We start from the raw sequence: 15,564 nt of genomic DNA, 5'->3' as shown, positions 1-15,564 counted from the left end.
TTGTTGTCTTCTTCTGAGTTGTTTTGATCTATCCAGTGAATCATAATACTAGCCTGGAGATTTTTCTGCTGTTTTCTCATTTTCTCAGTCTATTTCTTTCCCCCTAAGTATTTATTTTTCCAAATACATGGAAAGATAGTTTTTCAACATTCATTCTTGTAAAACTTTATGTTCCCTCTTTCCCCTCCCTCCTTCCACCCAAAGACAGTAAACAATCTGACATAGGTTAAATATGTACTATGCTTTTAAACATATTTCTGTATTTTTCATGTTTAGGAAATTAAAAAAAACATAAAAAAAAACATGAGAAACAAACAAACAACAAGATGAAAATGCTATGCTTTAATCCACATTCAATCTCCATAATTCTCTGTCTTGCTGTGATTGGTATTTTCCATCTTAACTCTACTGAAATTGCCTTGAATCACTGCATCATTGACAAGAATGAAGTCCATCAGAATCAATCATCATATAATCTTGCTGTTACTGTGTACAAAATTCTACTGGTTCTACTCACTTCACTCAGCATCAGTTCATGTAGGTTTTTTCTGGCTTTTCTGCTCACCATTTCTTATAGAACAATAATATTCATTACCTTTATATGCCATAATTTATTCAGCCATTCCCTGGGCATCCACTCAATTTCCTTGTCACTACAAAAAGATCCCAGTTTATTTTTTGACTTTTAACTACTTGCCAAAGTGGAGATCTGATTCTGGAGTTGAGGGTACACTGTGTCAAGCTTCAGAGATTTTTTGTGATGCTGTTTTCAGAAAGAATTCTGGAGACTAATAAGTTTTCAGTTCTTCCAAGATGGTAGGATGTAGGAAGACGTGTGTTTAGTACTCTCCTGGCATGTGTTGTGATCTGTAAACAGCTACAAGCATTTGTTTCTGTCCTGGATCAGTGACCAGGATCCCAGCTCCACTGTGGCTGCAATATTTTGTGGGCAGGTACTCCTAGACCTGGGACTGAGACCTAGGTCTGTGACCTAGATCCAATTATGGGCAGTACAACAGTCTCACTTCTAGGGCCAGCAAAAAGACCCTTATTATTTTTTTCTGAGGAGTTGTCTGATCCCCTTAGTATCTGTGGGCTAGAAAATGCCAATGCTGCAACTGATTCAGTTAGCCCCAAGACTTACTGCAGGTTTTCTGGGGTACAGCCTCTGCTGGACTATGCTCCATTCTCACTTTTCCTGCTGATATTCTGAATTGAATTGGGTTGGGAAATTGTTTTGACCCATATATTGAGGAATTTTGACTGTCTTCTCTCCATTTATTTATTTTTAAAACATTTTTTTCCTTTTAAAATTTTGAGTTTCAAATTCTCTCCCTCCCTTATAGTTCTCTCAATGAGAAAAAAATACAATATATCAATTACATATATATGGAAGCATATTTTTATGTTAACCATATTTCCAAAAATACAAGTAAGAAAATTATACTTCAATTTGCATCAGAGTTCATCATTATACTCTTTAGTGATGGATAACATTTTTCATCATGAGTCCTTTGAAATTGTTTCAGATCATTTCATTAATCAGAGTAGTCAAGTCTTTCCACAGTTGACCATCATTAAAAAATTGCTGTTACTATTCACAGTGATCTCCTGGTTTTCCTCACATCATAGGTCATACAAAAAATTTTTAAAAATCATCTTCCTGTAAAAACACAAAAAAATTTTGGGGGTTGGGGCAGGCTATTCTACCAGCTATTTCAATGGTCAGGAGACATCAAAGAGGGCTGTTCTACCATAACATACTAATTGTAGGGAGGTAGACCCTCTAAGAGAATACTGAGATACTGAAAAAAGAGGGGTTCATGCAAGCTTGATAGTATATAGATTTTATTAGATTTAATTGGGTAAGAAATAGCAAAGCTTGGAATTAAACCCTTGACTTAAAAGGAGGTTTTCTTTTCACTTTGGCAAGAATGAGTAGAGATGTGTGTGTGTAAGAAAGAGGAAGGTAGCCTTTTGAAAGATAGGAAGAAAAGTTCAGATTGGCTAATCATATCCCTTTGAGGACAGAGGGAAACAGAATTAGAGTTGGGGAAAATGGTCTGTATTTATAATCTGGAAAATTTTGCCATTCCACAAAGCAACTTGGAAAATGTGCATGCTCTATATGCTATGGTACTACTGGATACAACCCCAAAGTGGACAAAGACTTGGATGAATGAAGATATTTAAATTTGTTGTTATGGTACCAAAGAACAAGAATAAAGTGGGTGACCATCTGTGGGGAAATGGTTGTATAAATTATGGCATATGGATGTCTTATAGAATATTATTATTCTATATTCCTAGCCCATAGAGATTATGAGAGAGGGTGTCAGAGGTGTCAGAGGATTGAAGACAATACATGTATGAGGTAGAATAAAGGGAAAAGTGGGGATGGAAGCAGGGAAGATTGGTGCACTGATAAGAATACATTCTCTTTTTTTTCCTATTTTGACCCCTTGGTAAATCAGCCCAACTCAACAGTGTCCTCTCCATTTGAATTTCTGCTTCCTTGTCCTGTTAGCTATCAGACTTTGTCATTCCCTAACTTTGGATTATTTCCAACATTCATTTCCTTTTTTTTCCCATTCACACGCTACTGAACAGAGTTTGAGAAAAACCATGAGTGTAACAAATTTGTTGGGGAATCTCAGTTATTATGGTCTTGTGGTTTTTCTCTGAATTACAAACATGCTAGAAGAGGAATAGATCATGACTAAAAGATTGTAGGAACAAAGAAGGCATGCTATAATAAAGTAATTTCATACTGCAAATTTATTTCTATGGTTTCCATTTGATAAATGTCATAACTTCATAGAATGTAGTCTAAGATTGTTAATAGGCATTTCCCTGAAAAGATTTTATAATGTTACACTTATCTATAAACTAGGAAAAAGATTTCTGTTCTTTTCTTCTCTGTCTTCATCTCTGCAATCCCCAATCTGGCCAAGGCTGTGAAAACAGGGAGAAAGAATCTCACTTTTTTCCTGATGGGGAAGGATTATCCAAGTCCAAGGATAATGGTTCAGAGGGAAAGACTATTCAAAAGAAGATAAAAAAATTCATCATAAAATCCATATTCTCCATGAGATCCAGTAAAGGTGGAGACAGATAGACATGGAGATAGAAGTGAAGGGCTCCATTCAACACAGGTCTTGTTCTGTAGAATCCATATTCAATCAGAAGCTGGGACATTTGCAAGGATGATTAGGTTATCAGGAAGTCAGGAGAGCAGTCATCCAGGGATTCCTATTAAGCTAGACTAGGTTATGCCACTGGAACAGGCTCAGGGGCAAGCTGGCATCCCTTGAATGCTCCTCTTTCCAGGCTCAGATGCTTTGTGATATCATTGGATTAATTTCACTGTCAATTGCTCATCACTCATGTCCTCTTCTTCTAAGTCACTCCTCACATCATTTGTCACCTGAGAACCAATAGGGACAATCAATAAGCATCTATTAGCCCCCTCCCATGCACCCATCACTGTGGAAAGCAATGGAAAAACCAAGACAAAAATACAATGGGCCCTGCCCTCAGGAGAACCAGTCTGCACTTATAAAATTATATACAGAATATATGCAAAATAAACAAACAAGGAAATTTTGAGAAGTTGGGAATGGTGAGGAAATCAGGTAATGCCAAATTTGGATGATGTTTGAGCTGAGTCTTAGAATAAGAAATTCTAAGAAGTGGAGGGAGGAGGCAGGAATTATATTTTCAGGCATAGATGGACAAAATGTATAAAGATACAGAGATGGAGATAGCGTTCTGAACGAAGGACAGCAAGAAGGCTGATTTGATCAGAAAGAATCAGAAACAATAAGAGCATTTATAGTGAAGCTGGAAAAGTAGACTGGGGGGCTGACTGGTACAAGGTTTTGAGTGACAAAATAGAGTCTATACTTTATTTTAGTGGTAATAGTTGTGCTCGGGAAGGCCATTTTTATGTTGTCATTGATCCTGCCTGCTGTTCTACTTTCTGGACTACTGGACCTTATATTTTCTCTAGCATTCTATGGGTCCTCAAATCCCCTTTTCCGATTCCCAGCTTCGCAACATGCTCTCAACATTCCATTGCTCCTGGGTCCATTTCTCCAGTAGAGGACATGGTGATTGATTGTGATTCCATTCACAATCTCAGTGGGTTCCCAAATGAGATAATGTTCATAAAGGATTTTTACAAACTTTAAAGGTCTATTTTTTATTATTCTCAAATTATTTTCTATTATTCTCAAACCAAAACATCCCTCTCTGGCCACTACTGCCCTCTATGTGTTATCTTCTACTCTTTAAGATAGGCTCAGTTTTGTATTGGTATCCCTAGAGTTTAGCACAATAAATGTTTAGCTTAATAAAAATTTTTCATCTATTCATTCAGCAGGAGAGTTTATTCTTTACTCAGTGAAAGAATTTGTTACCCAGTTCAGATCATTGTGACTATTATCAGTCAACAATCAAATGATTGTTTTTCTTCCATCTTGAATGAATTCAATGTTTCCACATCCTCCCACTCACCATAAACTTCTACACTTCTACCTTCATATATTTGAAATTCAATATACCTGCTGATATTCCCTTAAATAGCCTAACTTTCCAACTCAACTGTTCAGCTCCTATGAGCTACTAGCCACACATAGAAATAAATGGTCATACCCTTGACCTTGTTATCATCCACAAATATTCCACTTACCTGTACATAAATTCTGAGATTCCCTTATCCAATAATCACCTTTTATGATTATATCTTTCCCTAGGCTTTACATTGCCCAAACTTGTTCATCTTCACTGTTACCTCCAATTTCTCTTATTCTTCACCTTCTTATCAGGTGCATTGATAAGACTACATTCTCTTTCTTTCCTATTTTGACCCCTTGGTAAATCAGCCCAGCTCAACAGTGTCCTCTCCATTTGAATTTCTTGCTTCCTTGTGCTATTAGCTATCAGACTTTGTCAATCCCTAACCTTGGATTATTTCCAATATCCATCTCCTTTTTTTTCCTTTTCACATGCTACTTTACAGAGTTTGAGAAAAATCACAAGACCATAATAACTGAGATTCCCCAACAAATTTGTTACACACCCTCCATTGGGGTTCTAACTGAAGAAGAGAACCCTATTGTGCTTTCCTAATTGATTTGCTAGACCACTCACCATGATGGAAATTCCAAACCTTTTTATCCCTCCTCAAGACTTCCACAGTGTTCTGGTCATGGATTGGAGGAGGGGATTTCAATCGATCAGAGTTAATATTGTACCTACCTGGCCTTCTGCTAAAAACTTGCGGACCATTTTGAGGATGAGGGAAGACCAAAAAATATTGAGACCCTGCAGAACCATCAGGAGAGTAATGGAAAAATAGTATCCAAAGAAGTAGCTCTTTCTTTGATGGGCAACATAGTAGGTTGTGTAGAGGACTCTGCAAGAAAAAAGAGGGATCACAATATAGTCAGGGTATGAAGCAGGCTGCCAGGGTTTAGATATCTTGATCATCAAAAATAACTATCCATCCCCAAAGAAATGGAAGAGGAAGAGTAAAACTCCTCTGGGATGGGAGGAAGGGTGGAACATCCTAAAAGGAGTCCTAGCCTCCCCGGTCTAATGTCATTCCACTTTTTTCATACACGGAAGAACTTGTCAGGGAGCAGGTTTACTTCTCTTTCAAAGAGGCAGCTCTTTTTCCTCCTCCTTGCCTTTACCCTACTCCAACTCCTAGCCCTGGGCTTACTTGATTGGGAAGAGAATGAGTCTGGTAACCAAGAACACCAAGGTAAAGAGGATGAATATGGCTTCCCGAGCTTGCTTCCACTGTGCATAACTTAGCATCTTATAGACCTGGAAGGGGACAAAAGAGAGAATTTTAGAAAACTAAACTCGGAATTGGGAGAAGTCTTAGAGGCTATCTAGTACAACCTACACATGTCCAAGAGTTCTCCTGGATAAATGATCATTTCCCCTGGAGGCCTATAATAATGGACATCTCTTACATCTTGCAGGTCATATATTCTATTTTCAGAGAGCTTTGCATGTTAGGAAGGTGTTATGGTCCAGAACTCTTATACTTAACAAGGATTCTTACGAGGTGTTAAGTCAGTGGAATTGATAAATACAATGGTTATCTAGTTTAGCATGGTGATTAATAGTTCTCTAAGTTCAGTATGATTGATTTAATATTACAACAAATAATGGTTTCCTAGAAATATAATGATTGGTTTATACTCAGTGTAGAGCATATAAGCTGGGACAAACTCAGCCAAGAGAGGCAGAGACAGATTCATTCCAAGAGAGACAGAGATAGATTCATTCCATTGTCCACCTTTATGGTGGCTGGAGGTTGAAGTACAAACCCTTGGACTCAGACTCGCTTCATCTGACATCACCATGGTGGCCTGTCCTCCTGCATTTTCTGCACTGAAACCAAGTCCCCTCCAAAGCCCACGAGAAAGCTAGCTAAGCATCAGGAGGAGACAATAAAGACTTTTGGACTTTAATACCTGGCTGTTCTTGTGGTGATTACTTTGCTGAAAGGAAGGCTGCTCCAGAGACCTCAAGAAAACCAAATAAGAACATTACAGGAAGGTTTTCTTTATATGTAGCCTAGATTCCCCTTGGAGGATAGACTGAATTTCAGGACATTGACCAGTGAACCCTACTCCATCCTTTTAATTTTGGGTAGGACAGAACTAGTCATAAGATAAACATATATGGATGAGTTGTAATATTCATTATAGCTCTTATCCCCTTCAAATCCTGTCTTCCCCAATACTTCTTCATTTTTCTCATCAACCACATCCCTTGTCATTCAGATTTGAAAATTCACTGTCATTTTTGACTACTCACTTTTGCCCCCACTCCTCACACATATATCCAAGCAGTTGCCACAACACATTTCATCTACATTCTCTTATCTCCAGTTAGATAACCATTAGAATCAGGGTTAGCTCTTTTTGCCTGGATAACTGTTAGCAGCCTCTTAATTGGGCCCTCTTTCTCAAGTTTCTCTCTACTTCATATGCTTTCCCACTGAATTGCCAAAGCAATCTTCCTTAAGAACACATCTGAACATACGACTCCCTTACTCAAAAATCTCTAGTGGCTCCTTAATATCAGTTTCGATTGTCCAGGATCAAATATAAATTCATGTGGTTACATTCAAAGTCCTCCATGACCTATCCTTAATCTACTTTTCCAGTCTTATTATGCACATTCCTACATTCTGCTCCCAAACCAGTTTGGTCTATTTCCTGTACTTCAAACTCATATAAAAATACTATTAAAATACAAAAAAAAAATAATAGCTAGAATGGATGTATCACAGAGGAAATATAATTTCATTTTATTTGGGAAGTAGGTGCTTTTATTATCTCCATTTTATAGATGAGGAAACCGAGGCAGAGATTGGTTAAATAATTTTTCCAGGGTCACATAATAAGAAAATTCTGAGGCAGGATTTGAACTCAGATTTTCCTGACTCCAGATTGAGTGTGCCAGTCACTGGGCCACCTAATTTAAGGTATGAAGCCATCATAAAGAAAGAGGAATAGATATATGCTGAATACTCTTTGCAGTATTGAAACCATATACAATTCACATTTGCTTGTTATTTTTGCATTGACACTATTCTGTTCCCTGACAGTTATAACTTATTGTTTTATTTTTGGATATTTCAATAAAGCATTACCTTTTAAAAAAATTAACTGATTAGTTACAGGAATAGGACCCAGATCTGTGATTTCACTGATCTTGGGAACTACGGGATGAGGAAATTGCTCCTGCTAATTCAAGTTGGCACTTTTGCGTAGAGCAGTGATGTCAAACTTCCAATAAGACTATAAAAGTCATTAAATTTGACGTCAGGTTTTCTTAGCTGCATATTGACTTAGAAAACCACATATTAATTTTGTTTATTTCTATTATTCTTTTATTTATTATGTTAACTATTTCTCAGTTACATTTAATGTGTTTTCCACTGGACTGTGGAGTGTTGCTTGCTTTCATCTCTTGTTTAGAACACCAAAATATTGAGAACCTTGCCCAGGGTCACAGAACCTGGGTATGTGTCAGAGGTGAGACCTGAACCCAAGCCAGTTCTTTTCTTATTAACAACTAAGGCACAGACAGGATTAAAAGCAAAAAAAGCATAGTCAATTATATTGATCTCAAGAAAATAAGAGTTTTTGCACAGTGACAAATCATTTTTAAATTTTTTGTTTATTTCATTTTCTCCATCCTTCCAAAGTTTATATTTGTGTTTTGTTACATATTAATATGAGTCAAAGGGACATGAAAATAATTTATTAATAAACACACATGGAGGAGATGTAAACTCAAAAAATGTTTTATTGAGAGGGACATGAGCTCATAAGAACTTAGCAATTTCTATGCTAAATATACTTGAGTTTGTCAATTCTAAAGCTCCTACCTGACTACGAATGATCCTCAGTTAGTGAGTGACATGGAAGAAGATGCAGCAAAGAAGACCAAGAAAAAATGGTTATCCAGGTGAGAGGAAATTCAGGGGAGCAGAATTATATAAGTCCAGAGAGGGGAGGATATTAAGGTGAATGGAGCACAGTATTCTGTATTGCACATTGGGTTTTTCTGAATGCAGCCCAAACTGCATTAACTTTTGTGGCTCTCAATGTCATCCCCTGAACTCCCATTACTTTATATCCAGTAATCACTGTAATGTTCTCTTGTTTTGTTTTTCTTGGGGTCTCTGGGGGTCTTGGGAGAAGCCTTCGTTTCAGTCAGAGTAATCACCACAAGAGTAGCCAGAGGTTAAAGGCCAAATACTTTATTGTCTCCTTGCCTGGGGCCCAGACCAGCTTTCTTGAAGTCCTCCTGATTGTGTCTTGGTTTCTGTGGGGGAGGCAGGAGGACCACTACCACGGTCTCTGTCTTCCCTAGTTCTGCTTCTGACTGTGTTTGTCCAAGCTTATATGCTCTCTCATCATAGGTATGAATCTTGTAGAACAATATTAAGTACTAAGTACATGTACTGAACTACCATTGTCTTTATCAATTCCACTGACTTAACACCTTGTTTCAAGGTCAGAGTTCTGGCCACTAATAAATCACTAGGTTTTTCAGAGAAAGTATTGTCCAGAACCACCTGATTATCTTCTGCTTGCAAAACTGATTTTTGCCTTCTCATCTACATCCCTTTGCTCTGTGCATCCTCTGCCCTAGTGCTGGATCTTTTATGACCCTGGTGGATATCCAACTTGTTACTTCCAGCCTCCTCCATTTTCTGCTATGAACACATTCGCAAAGCCACTTTTGATCCTTTTAGCCAAGTTATTTAGAGCCTAGGTAGGTTTGCCCATCTTACCCAACTTCTTTTCTCTTTCAGCTTTATCCCCTGCCCAGATTTGTATATCTTCCTTTTTAACACTGCCTCATCCACAGTTCCTGACATGGCTTACTATATAGGGAAGAATAGAAGAATCCTGGGCTGGAAGAGGTCTTAAAACACAGATGCACCAGCCATCTCCACAAGAAGGCAAGAGGCCTGCTGATTACACTGTTGAATGACTGCTTCAACTATAGGACTGGTGTTTGGCAATTACTTTGGCCTTTTATGGAGGTACATGGGCTGTTCCAGAATGATACAGCAACTCATGATTAGTTTTTATAACTGATGTGTTGATTGTCCCCAGAAAATGAGGAAGACGGGCTTGAAATTAAAACTTGTGATCTTAGGAATAAGCTAAGTATAGAAAGAGGTAAGCAGAAAAACAGTAAACTGGTCACTTTTGTTTTTCAGCCAAAATAGGGCAAATAGTAAAAAAAGAGCACCCCCCCCCAAGTATAAAGTATGCTTAGTTAGGTTAATAGAGAAGCAAGGTTTGTTAGTAATTCAGAAGCAGATCAATGAGTTCTGAAAAATATTAGAGTGCCCGTAGATGGGCACTCTAATATTTTTAAGAACTCTTCCTCTCTAAGGAAGAAAAAATAGAGCCAGAGTTGTGGAAAATAAAGAGCAACTAACTGGATATTACAAAGCTATGGGTCCTGATTCAATTTCTGAGGAAACATTTGTTATGCATAATATAATAGAACTGGCTTTAAAGAATCCCACCAGTTTTAAAACAAGGAAAGATTTTAATGTGGATTGCCAGGCAAGGAAGTTTGAGGAGAAAAAGCAGGAGGGGGGTGGTACTGACAACACAGCTGGAAGGCATGGTCAGTTGGGCTAAATTAAGTATCTCAAGTACTGTGCTGATAAGTCTAAAGAATATGGTGCTTCTCATTTTCATGGTGTGATTTTATTTTTGCCTATACCTGAGCATGTGCCCTTAAGATATTTCCCATCTCCTGACCCTTCTCCCTCAACTCCACCTTTGTGGGTGGGAGGAGGAGAAGTGGGAGGGGCAATGACACCATCAGCACAACCATGCAGCAGTTTTGCTCACCCGCTATGTCACCATTACAAGAGGCATTAGTTAAATCTAAGGAGGAAGGAGAGAATACAATTGGATTGAGAATAGAAGCATATGCTGTGGTTGAAGAGCTTCACTCTTCTGGTCAAATCAGAAGATACACTCCTTTTAATCTGGAGATCATCAAAGATCTAAAAAAGGCTTGCACTCGTTATGGATCTACATCATCTTATGTAAAGTGGCTGTTAGAGAATTTGGCTTATGAAATTTTAATCCCTAATGATTGGAAATCTATAGCAAAGACATGTTTAGAATCTGGACAAACCTTGTTGTGGCTTTCTGAGTATGCTGAACTCTGTAGGACACAAGCCCAATGAAATAGGCAGCCTGGAGTTAATATATCAGTCACCTTTGACCAACTAGCAGGTGTAGGTCCTTATGCAGACATTTTAACACAGATTAATTACCCTTTGGCAATGTATGAGCAAATTGCTTCTTCTACTATCAAAGCAAGGGGCACCCTTCTAGGAAGACAAGATAGAGGGAAGCCTTCATGAAAATAGTGCAAGGTCCTAATGAATCCTTTGATGATTTTGTGGGATGTCTGCAGACAGTTGTCATACAAACCATCGGTGAAAATGAAGCAACAGAAATTATAAGACAACTGGCTAAGGAAAATGCTAATGAGGATTGTAGAAGAATTATATCAGGACTAAAAAAGGATCCTTTAGATGAGATCATAAGACGCTGTGACATAGGGGGAACAAATACCTTTTATGCCCAGAATATGATGCAAGCTTTTCAAAATCTGAACATGGGAAGACAGGGTCCCTTTTGGGATGGGACGTCCAAAGAGACTCGTCAGCGCTTTCATTGTGGTAAAGCAGGGTGTCTGAAAGTTCAATATTGGCAAAAAGATAAAGTAAAAGAACAGGGTGAGAGAACAAAACCAAAAACCTTGTGTCCAAAATGCAATAAGGGCTTCCATTTGGCATCAGAATGTAGACTGACTCAGGGAAACGAGAAGCAGGGATCAACTACAGCACCCCAGGCAAAAAACACCTGGGGCATGATGACAACTGCTATTATACCCAGAGAGTCTTTAAAAGTTCAGAACTCCAATATGATCAGTCAGCAGAGAAGCAACCTGATGGGATAAGGGGATTGCAATTAGAGAGAATAGAGTTGTATGCAGCTGGGACTACTGAGATATTCCCTGGAGAGCTGAAATCTGTCCCTGTCCGACTTAGAGATCCTTTGCTTCCACAAACAGTAGGTTTGACCATTTCACCTCCTGAAAGTGCTTACAAAACAATGTCCATCCATACACTGATTTGGGAAACTGTGGAATGTGTAGCTAATATCCCAGTCACTAATACGGGTAGACAATGTGTGATCTATCACCCAGGAGAAGTAGTAGCATCAGGTCTCCTGATACACACTCCTGAAATGCAGTTTGGTGATGTTTATCCAGATTTTGACTCCAAACAACAAAATCCAGGAATATTCTAGATTGCAGCTGTTACAGCTGACTGTCCTATGTTCACTATCTATGTAAATGCTATACCTTTGAAAGGGTTGGTAGACACAGGTGCAGATTGTACAGTCATCAGAGGGGTCAGCTAAAGATTATGGCAAACACCTATATGTCTGGTATAGGAAGATCAATAGTAGCTAAACTTAGTGCTACTCCTTTGAGATGGAAATTTGAAGATAAAATAAGAGTTTTTACCCCTTTTGTAGCAAAAAAAAAATCCCCATCAACCTATGGGGAAGAGACATCTTATAACAGTTAGGATTAGAATTAAGTACTTAGGCTTTTTAGGCAGGGCTGCTGTCCAAGGCCTGCCAGCATTCTCATCTGTTCCCACTCAATGGAAAACTGATTGCCAGTGTGGGTGAAACAGTGGCCCTTAATCAGTGAAAAAATTCAGGCCTTGTTAGATACAGTAAAGGAGCAACTTGACCAAGGATACTTACAACCTTCTTTAAATTCTTGGAATGCCCTTGTATTTGCTATAAAAAAGAAATCAGGAAAATGGAGGATGATAACTGACTTGAGAAAAGTAAATGAACAGATGGAAACTATGGGAACTCATCAGCTTGGACTTCCATCTCCTATTCAATTGCCTAGAGAATAGCCTCTTTGGATTATAGATATTAAGAATTGTTTCTATTCTATCCCTCTGGATAAGGAAGATATGAAAAGATTTGCCTTTTTAGTGCCCAGTATTAATTTAGCTGAGCCTTATAAAAGATTTGAATGGACAATTTTGCTACAGGGGATGAAAAATAGCCCTACCATGTGTCAAATGTGTGTGGTGGCTGCTCTTAATCCTGTAAGAAAAGCATTTACAAAAGTTATGTTATTACATTACATGGATGATATTTTGGGATGTGCACTGGAAGAGCAAACATTAGAAGCATGCCTACAAAAGACCATAGAAACACTAAGGAACTACCAATTGCATATAGCCCCAGAAAAAATTCAAAGGCATGCTCCTTTTCAATATTTAAGACATGAAGTATATCCTAAGGTACTTGCAGTACAAAAACTTTCTTTAATAACAGAGAAGTTGAATACCTTAAATGACTTTCAAAAACTGATAGGAGATATTCAGTAGATGTGTCTAGTGTTAGGCTTAACTATCAATCAGTTATAACCATTATATGACATTTTAAGGGGAGAAACTGCTTTAGATTCACCATGCCAGCTTACAAAAGAAGCTCAAGAGGCTTTGAGAGTTGTTGAACTGGCTTATCCAATGTGATTGAAAATCACTCAAAAACCCGTGAAGTATAAGTTTTTGTTACAAAAGGCCACCTACACTAGTCCTTCACCAAGGAGACAGTGTGCTTGAGTGGGTGACCCTCCAAGCATAATCAGACCAAAGCTTTATTCCTTACCCACTGCTTGTGGCTAAAATCTTCTTAAAGGCCATTAAGCGAGTAATACAATTATCTGGGATAAGACCTGACAAGATATAGACCTTTTATACCAATGCACAAATTAATGTATGCTGTGAAACCATCCCAGAGTGGCAAATTTTATTGTCTATAGCTCCAAATTTTACACACAGGTCTTCCTTAAAGATAACCCAGCTATTACTATAATTGGCCATGAATTTTTGAAAAAAAGATTTCTAAGGTTCCTCTTAAAGGACCAACTATCTTTACAGATGCATCCAAACATAACATTTGTGCTGTATATTCTCCTGACTTAGCTATAAAAAAGTAGTCAATACTTCCTTTCAGTCCACTCAGCAGAATGAATTGTATGCAATCATTCTAGCTCTTACTTATTATCCAGGAGATATAAATATAATATCTGATTTGGCCTATTCAGTAGGTGTGGTACAAAGAATTGCCACAATCCAAATAAAATTTGTAGCCTCTAACATATATCAGCTCTTTAAGGAACTTCAAGAACAAGTGAGAAAATATCCAGGTAAGTGTTATTATATCTTACATGTCTACTCTCATACAAAACTTCTAAAGGCTGATCGCCTTCTAACCATGTTAGCCAATACTCCTTTATTTCAGGCAGCCCAAGAATCTCATTCGAAATATCATTAAATTGCACAAGCTTTACGTCTGCAGTTTGGGATAACAAGAGAGGAAGCTAGGAGCACAGTAAAGGCCTGTACAGTTTGCCTTCCTTTCCACACAATAAGCACAAGCAATAAAAACAGATAATGGACCTGCATACTTCTAAACATTTTGCACACTTTTGTGGTCAGTATCAGATTTTACACACCACTGGGGCTCTTCCAGTGGACATCACTAGCATACCTTTTAATTCTCCAAGACAGGCAATAGTAGAGAGGAGAAACAGAGACATCAAGATGCTCCTCAAAAAACAAAAGATAGGGGGAGCCACAGGTAACCCCAGAGAACTCCTAAATTTAGCCCTCTATACCATTAATGTTTTGATTTTTGATGGAGATACACTGGCTCCAGTAGACAGTTTTCATAACCCACCAGAAGGGTAGTGTCCAGTGCGAGCAGCTCTAATATCTTTAGATAATTGCCAGGTGATGTAGAAAGATCTAGAAAGTGATGAATGGAAGGGACCAGATATATTAATTGTTTGGGGGAAAGGCTTGTATCTCAACAGATGGAGAAGGACCCAATAAGTGCCAATGAGCCATATCCACCTTGTCCATTAGAGAGAGACAGAAAAAGAGAAAACCCTCAAAATGAAAGAAAAGACCCAAGAAACATCAGATGGTTCCATCACTAACTGTCCCCATCACTGAAAGAGTCTAGCAGTTAACCTTATGTGTATGGCAATTAACTCACAAATATCAAAAATAATTGTCAATGAGCCTGATGCAGAACTTCAAAACCTGCACGAATCATTGGATTCTTTGACATATGAAGTGATAGACAATAGATTGGCTTTGTACTAAGTCTTGGCTGCTGAAGGAAGCGTATGTGTGGTTGTGAATTGATAGTTATTTTCTATACCTTTCTTCTGGGACTCATGAAAATCTTTTATAGTATCTTGTTTGTTTATATTGTTTGTTGTATTACTACTTGCTTGTATGATATTATAACTTGCCTGTGTGATTCCTCCCATGATGATGGATTTAACCACTGATATATACCTGCTTCAATTAAAACAAAAAGAAAGGGAGAGATGTAGAGGGCCACAGATAGTGGGGGAACTCTGAGTGAGGTATAAGACCCTTCAGCCCAGAGGGAACCTGCCCACAATGTCTGGTTCAGCTCCCCATCGCCTCTAACGGCTCTTGGCTTTCCTGAGAAGTCAGAGGGTGGTGACAACTTGTAGTGTTTGAAGCAGAGTGATATCAGGTGGCAATGAGTGATACCAGGTGGCAAACTACATACAATAGTAAGTTGTTCATGTGGTCCCATGTATACAGTATATACTTAGTGCATGAGTATTAGGACATATAAAGGGAGGAGACCTTGGAATAAATGGACTCCATATCTCCACCATCCTTGTGGGTCTCCTGTCTTCTTCATTCCTCCACTAAGATGATATATTTTAGCACCCTAGCTTGGAGACTTTAGTAAGCACACTACATTTTCCCCCGTAGAAATGTAAATGTTTAATCTTATTAAGTTCCTTATGATTTTCCTTTTCTGTTTACCTTTTCATGCTTCTCTTGAATCTTATAATTGAAAATCAAATTTTATATTCAGCTCTGAT

General features: G+C 38.2%; 1 protein-coding gene across 1 annotated transcript in view; it reads right to left on the bottom strand.

Annotated features, from left to right (window-relative positions):
- Positions 1 to 1,695: 1,695 nt before the first annotated feature.
- LOC100932082 (ceramide synthase 4-like) overlaps positions 1,696 to 15,564 on the bottom strand; it is a 37,894-nt gene continuing 24,025 nt past the window's right edge. Inside the window, exons 9-11 of the mRNA XM_003762726.3 lie at positions 5,729 to 5,835; positions 5,263 to 5,419; positions 1,696 to 3,427 (exon numbers count right to left, since the gene is read on the bottom strand). Coding sequence (XP_003762774.1) covers positions 3,350 to 3,427; positions 5,263 to 5,419; positions 5,729 to 5,835 — 342 coding nt within the window. The 3' untranslated portion in view covers positions 1,696 to 3,349. The remainder of the gene's footprint in view (positions 3,428 to 5,262; positions 5,420 to 5,728; positions 5,836 to 15,564) is intronic.

The sequence above is a fragment of the Sarcophilus harrisii genome, chromosome 1 (assembly GCF_902635505.1).
Source record: "Sarcophilus harrisii chromosome 1, mSarHar1.11, whole genome shotgun sequence".
In the NCBI taxonomy this organism is placed as follows: domain Eukaryota; kingdom Metazoa; phylum Chordata; class Mammalia; order Dasyuromorphia; family Dasyuridae; genus Sarcophilus; species Sarcophilus harrisii.
Note: the sequence above shows the minus strand (reverse complement) of the source record. Positions and strands in the feature narration are given on the sequence as shown.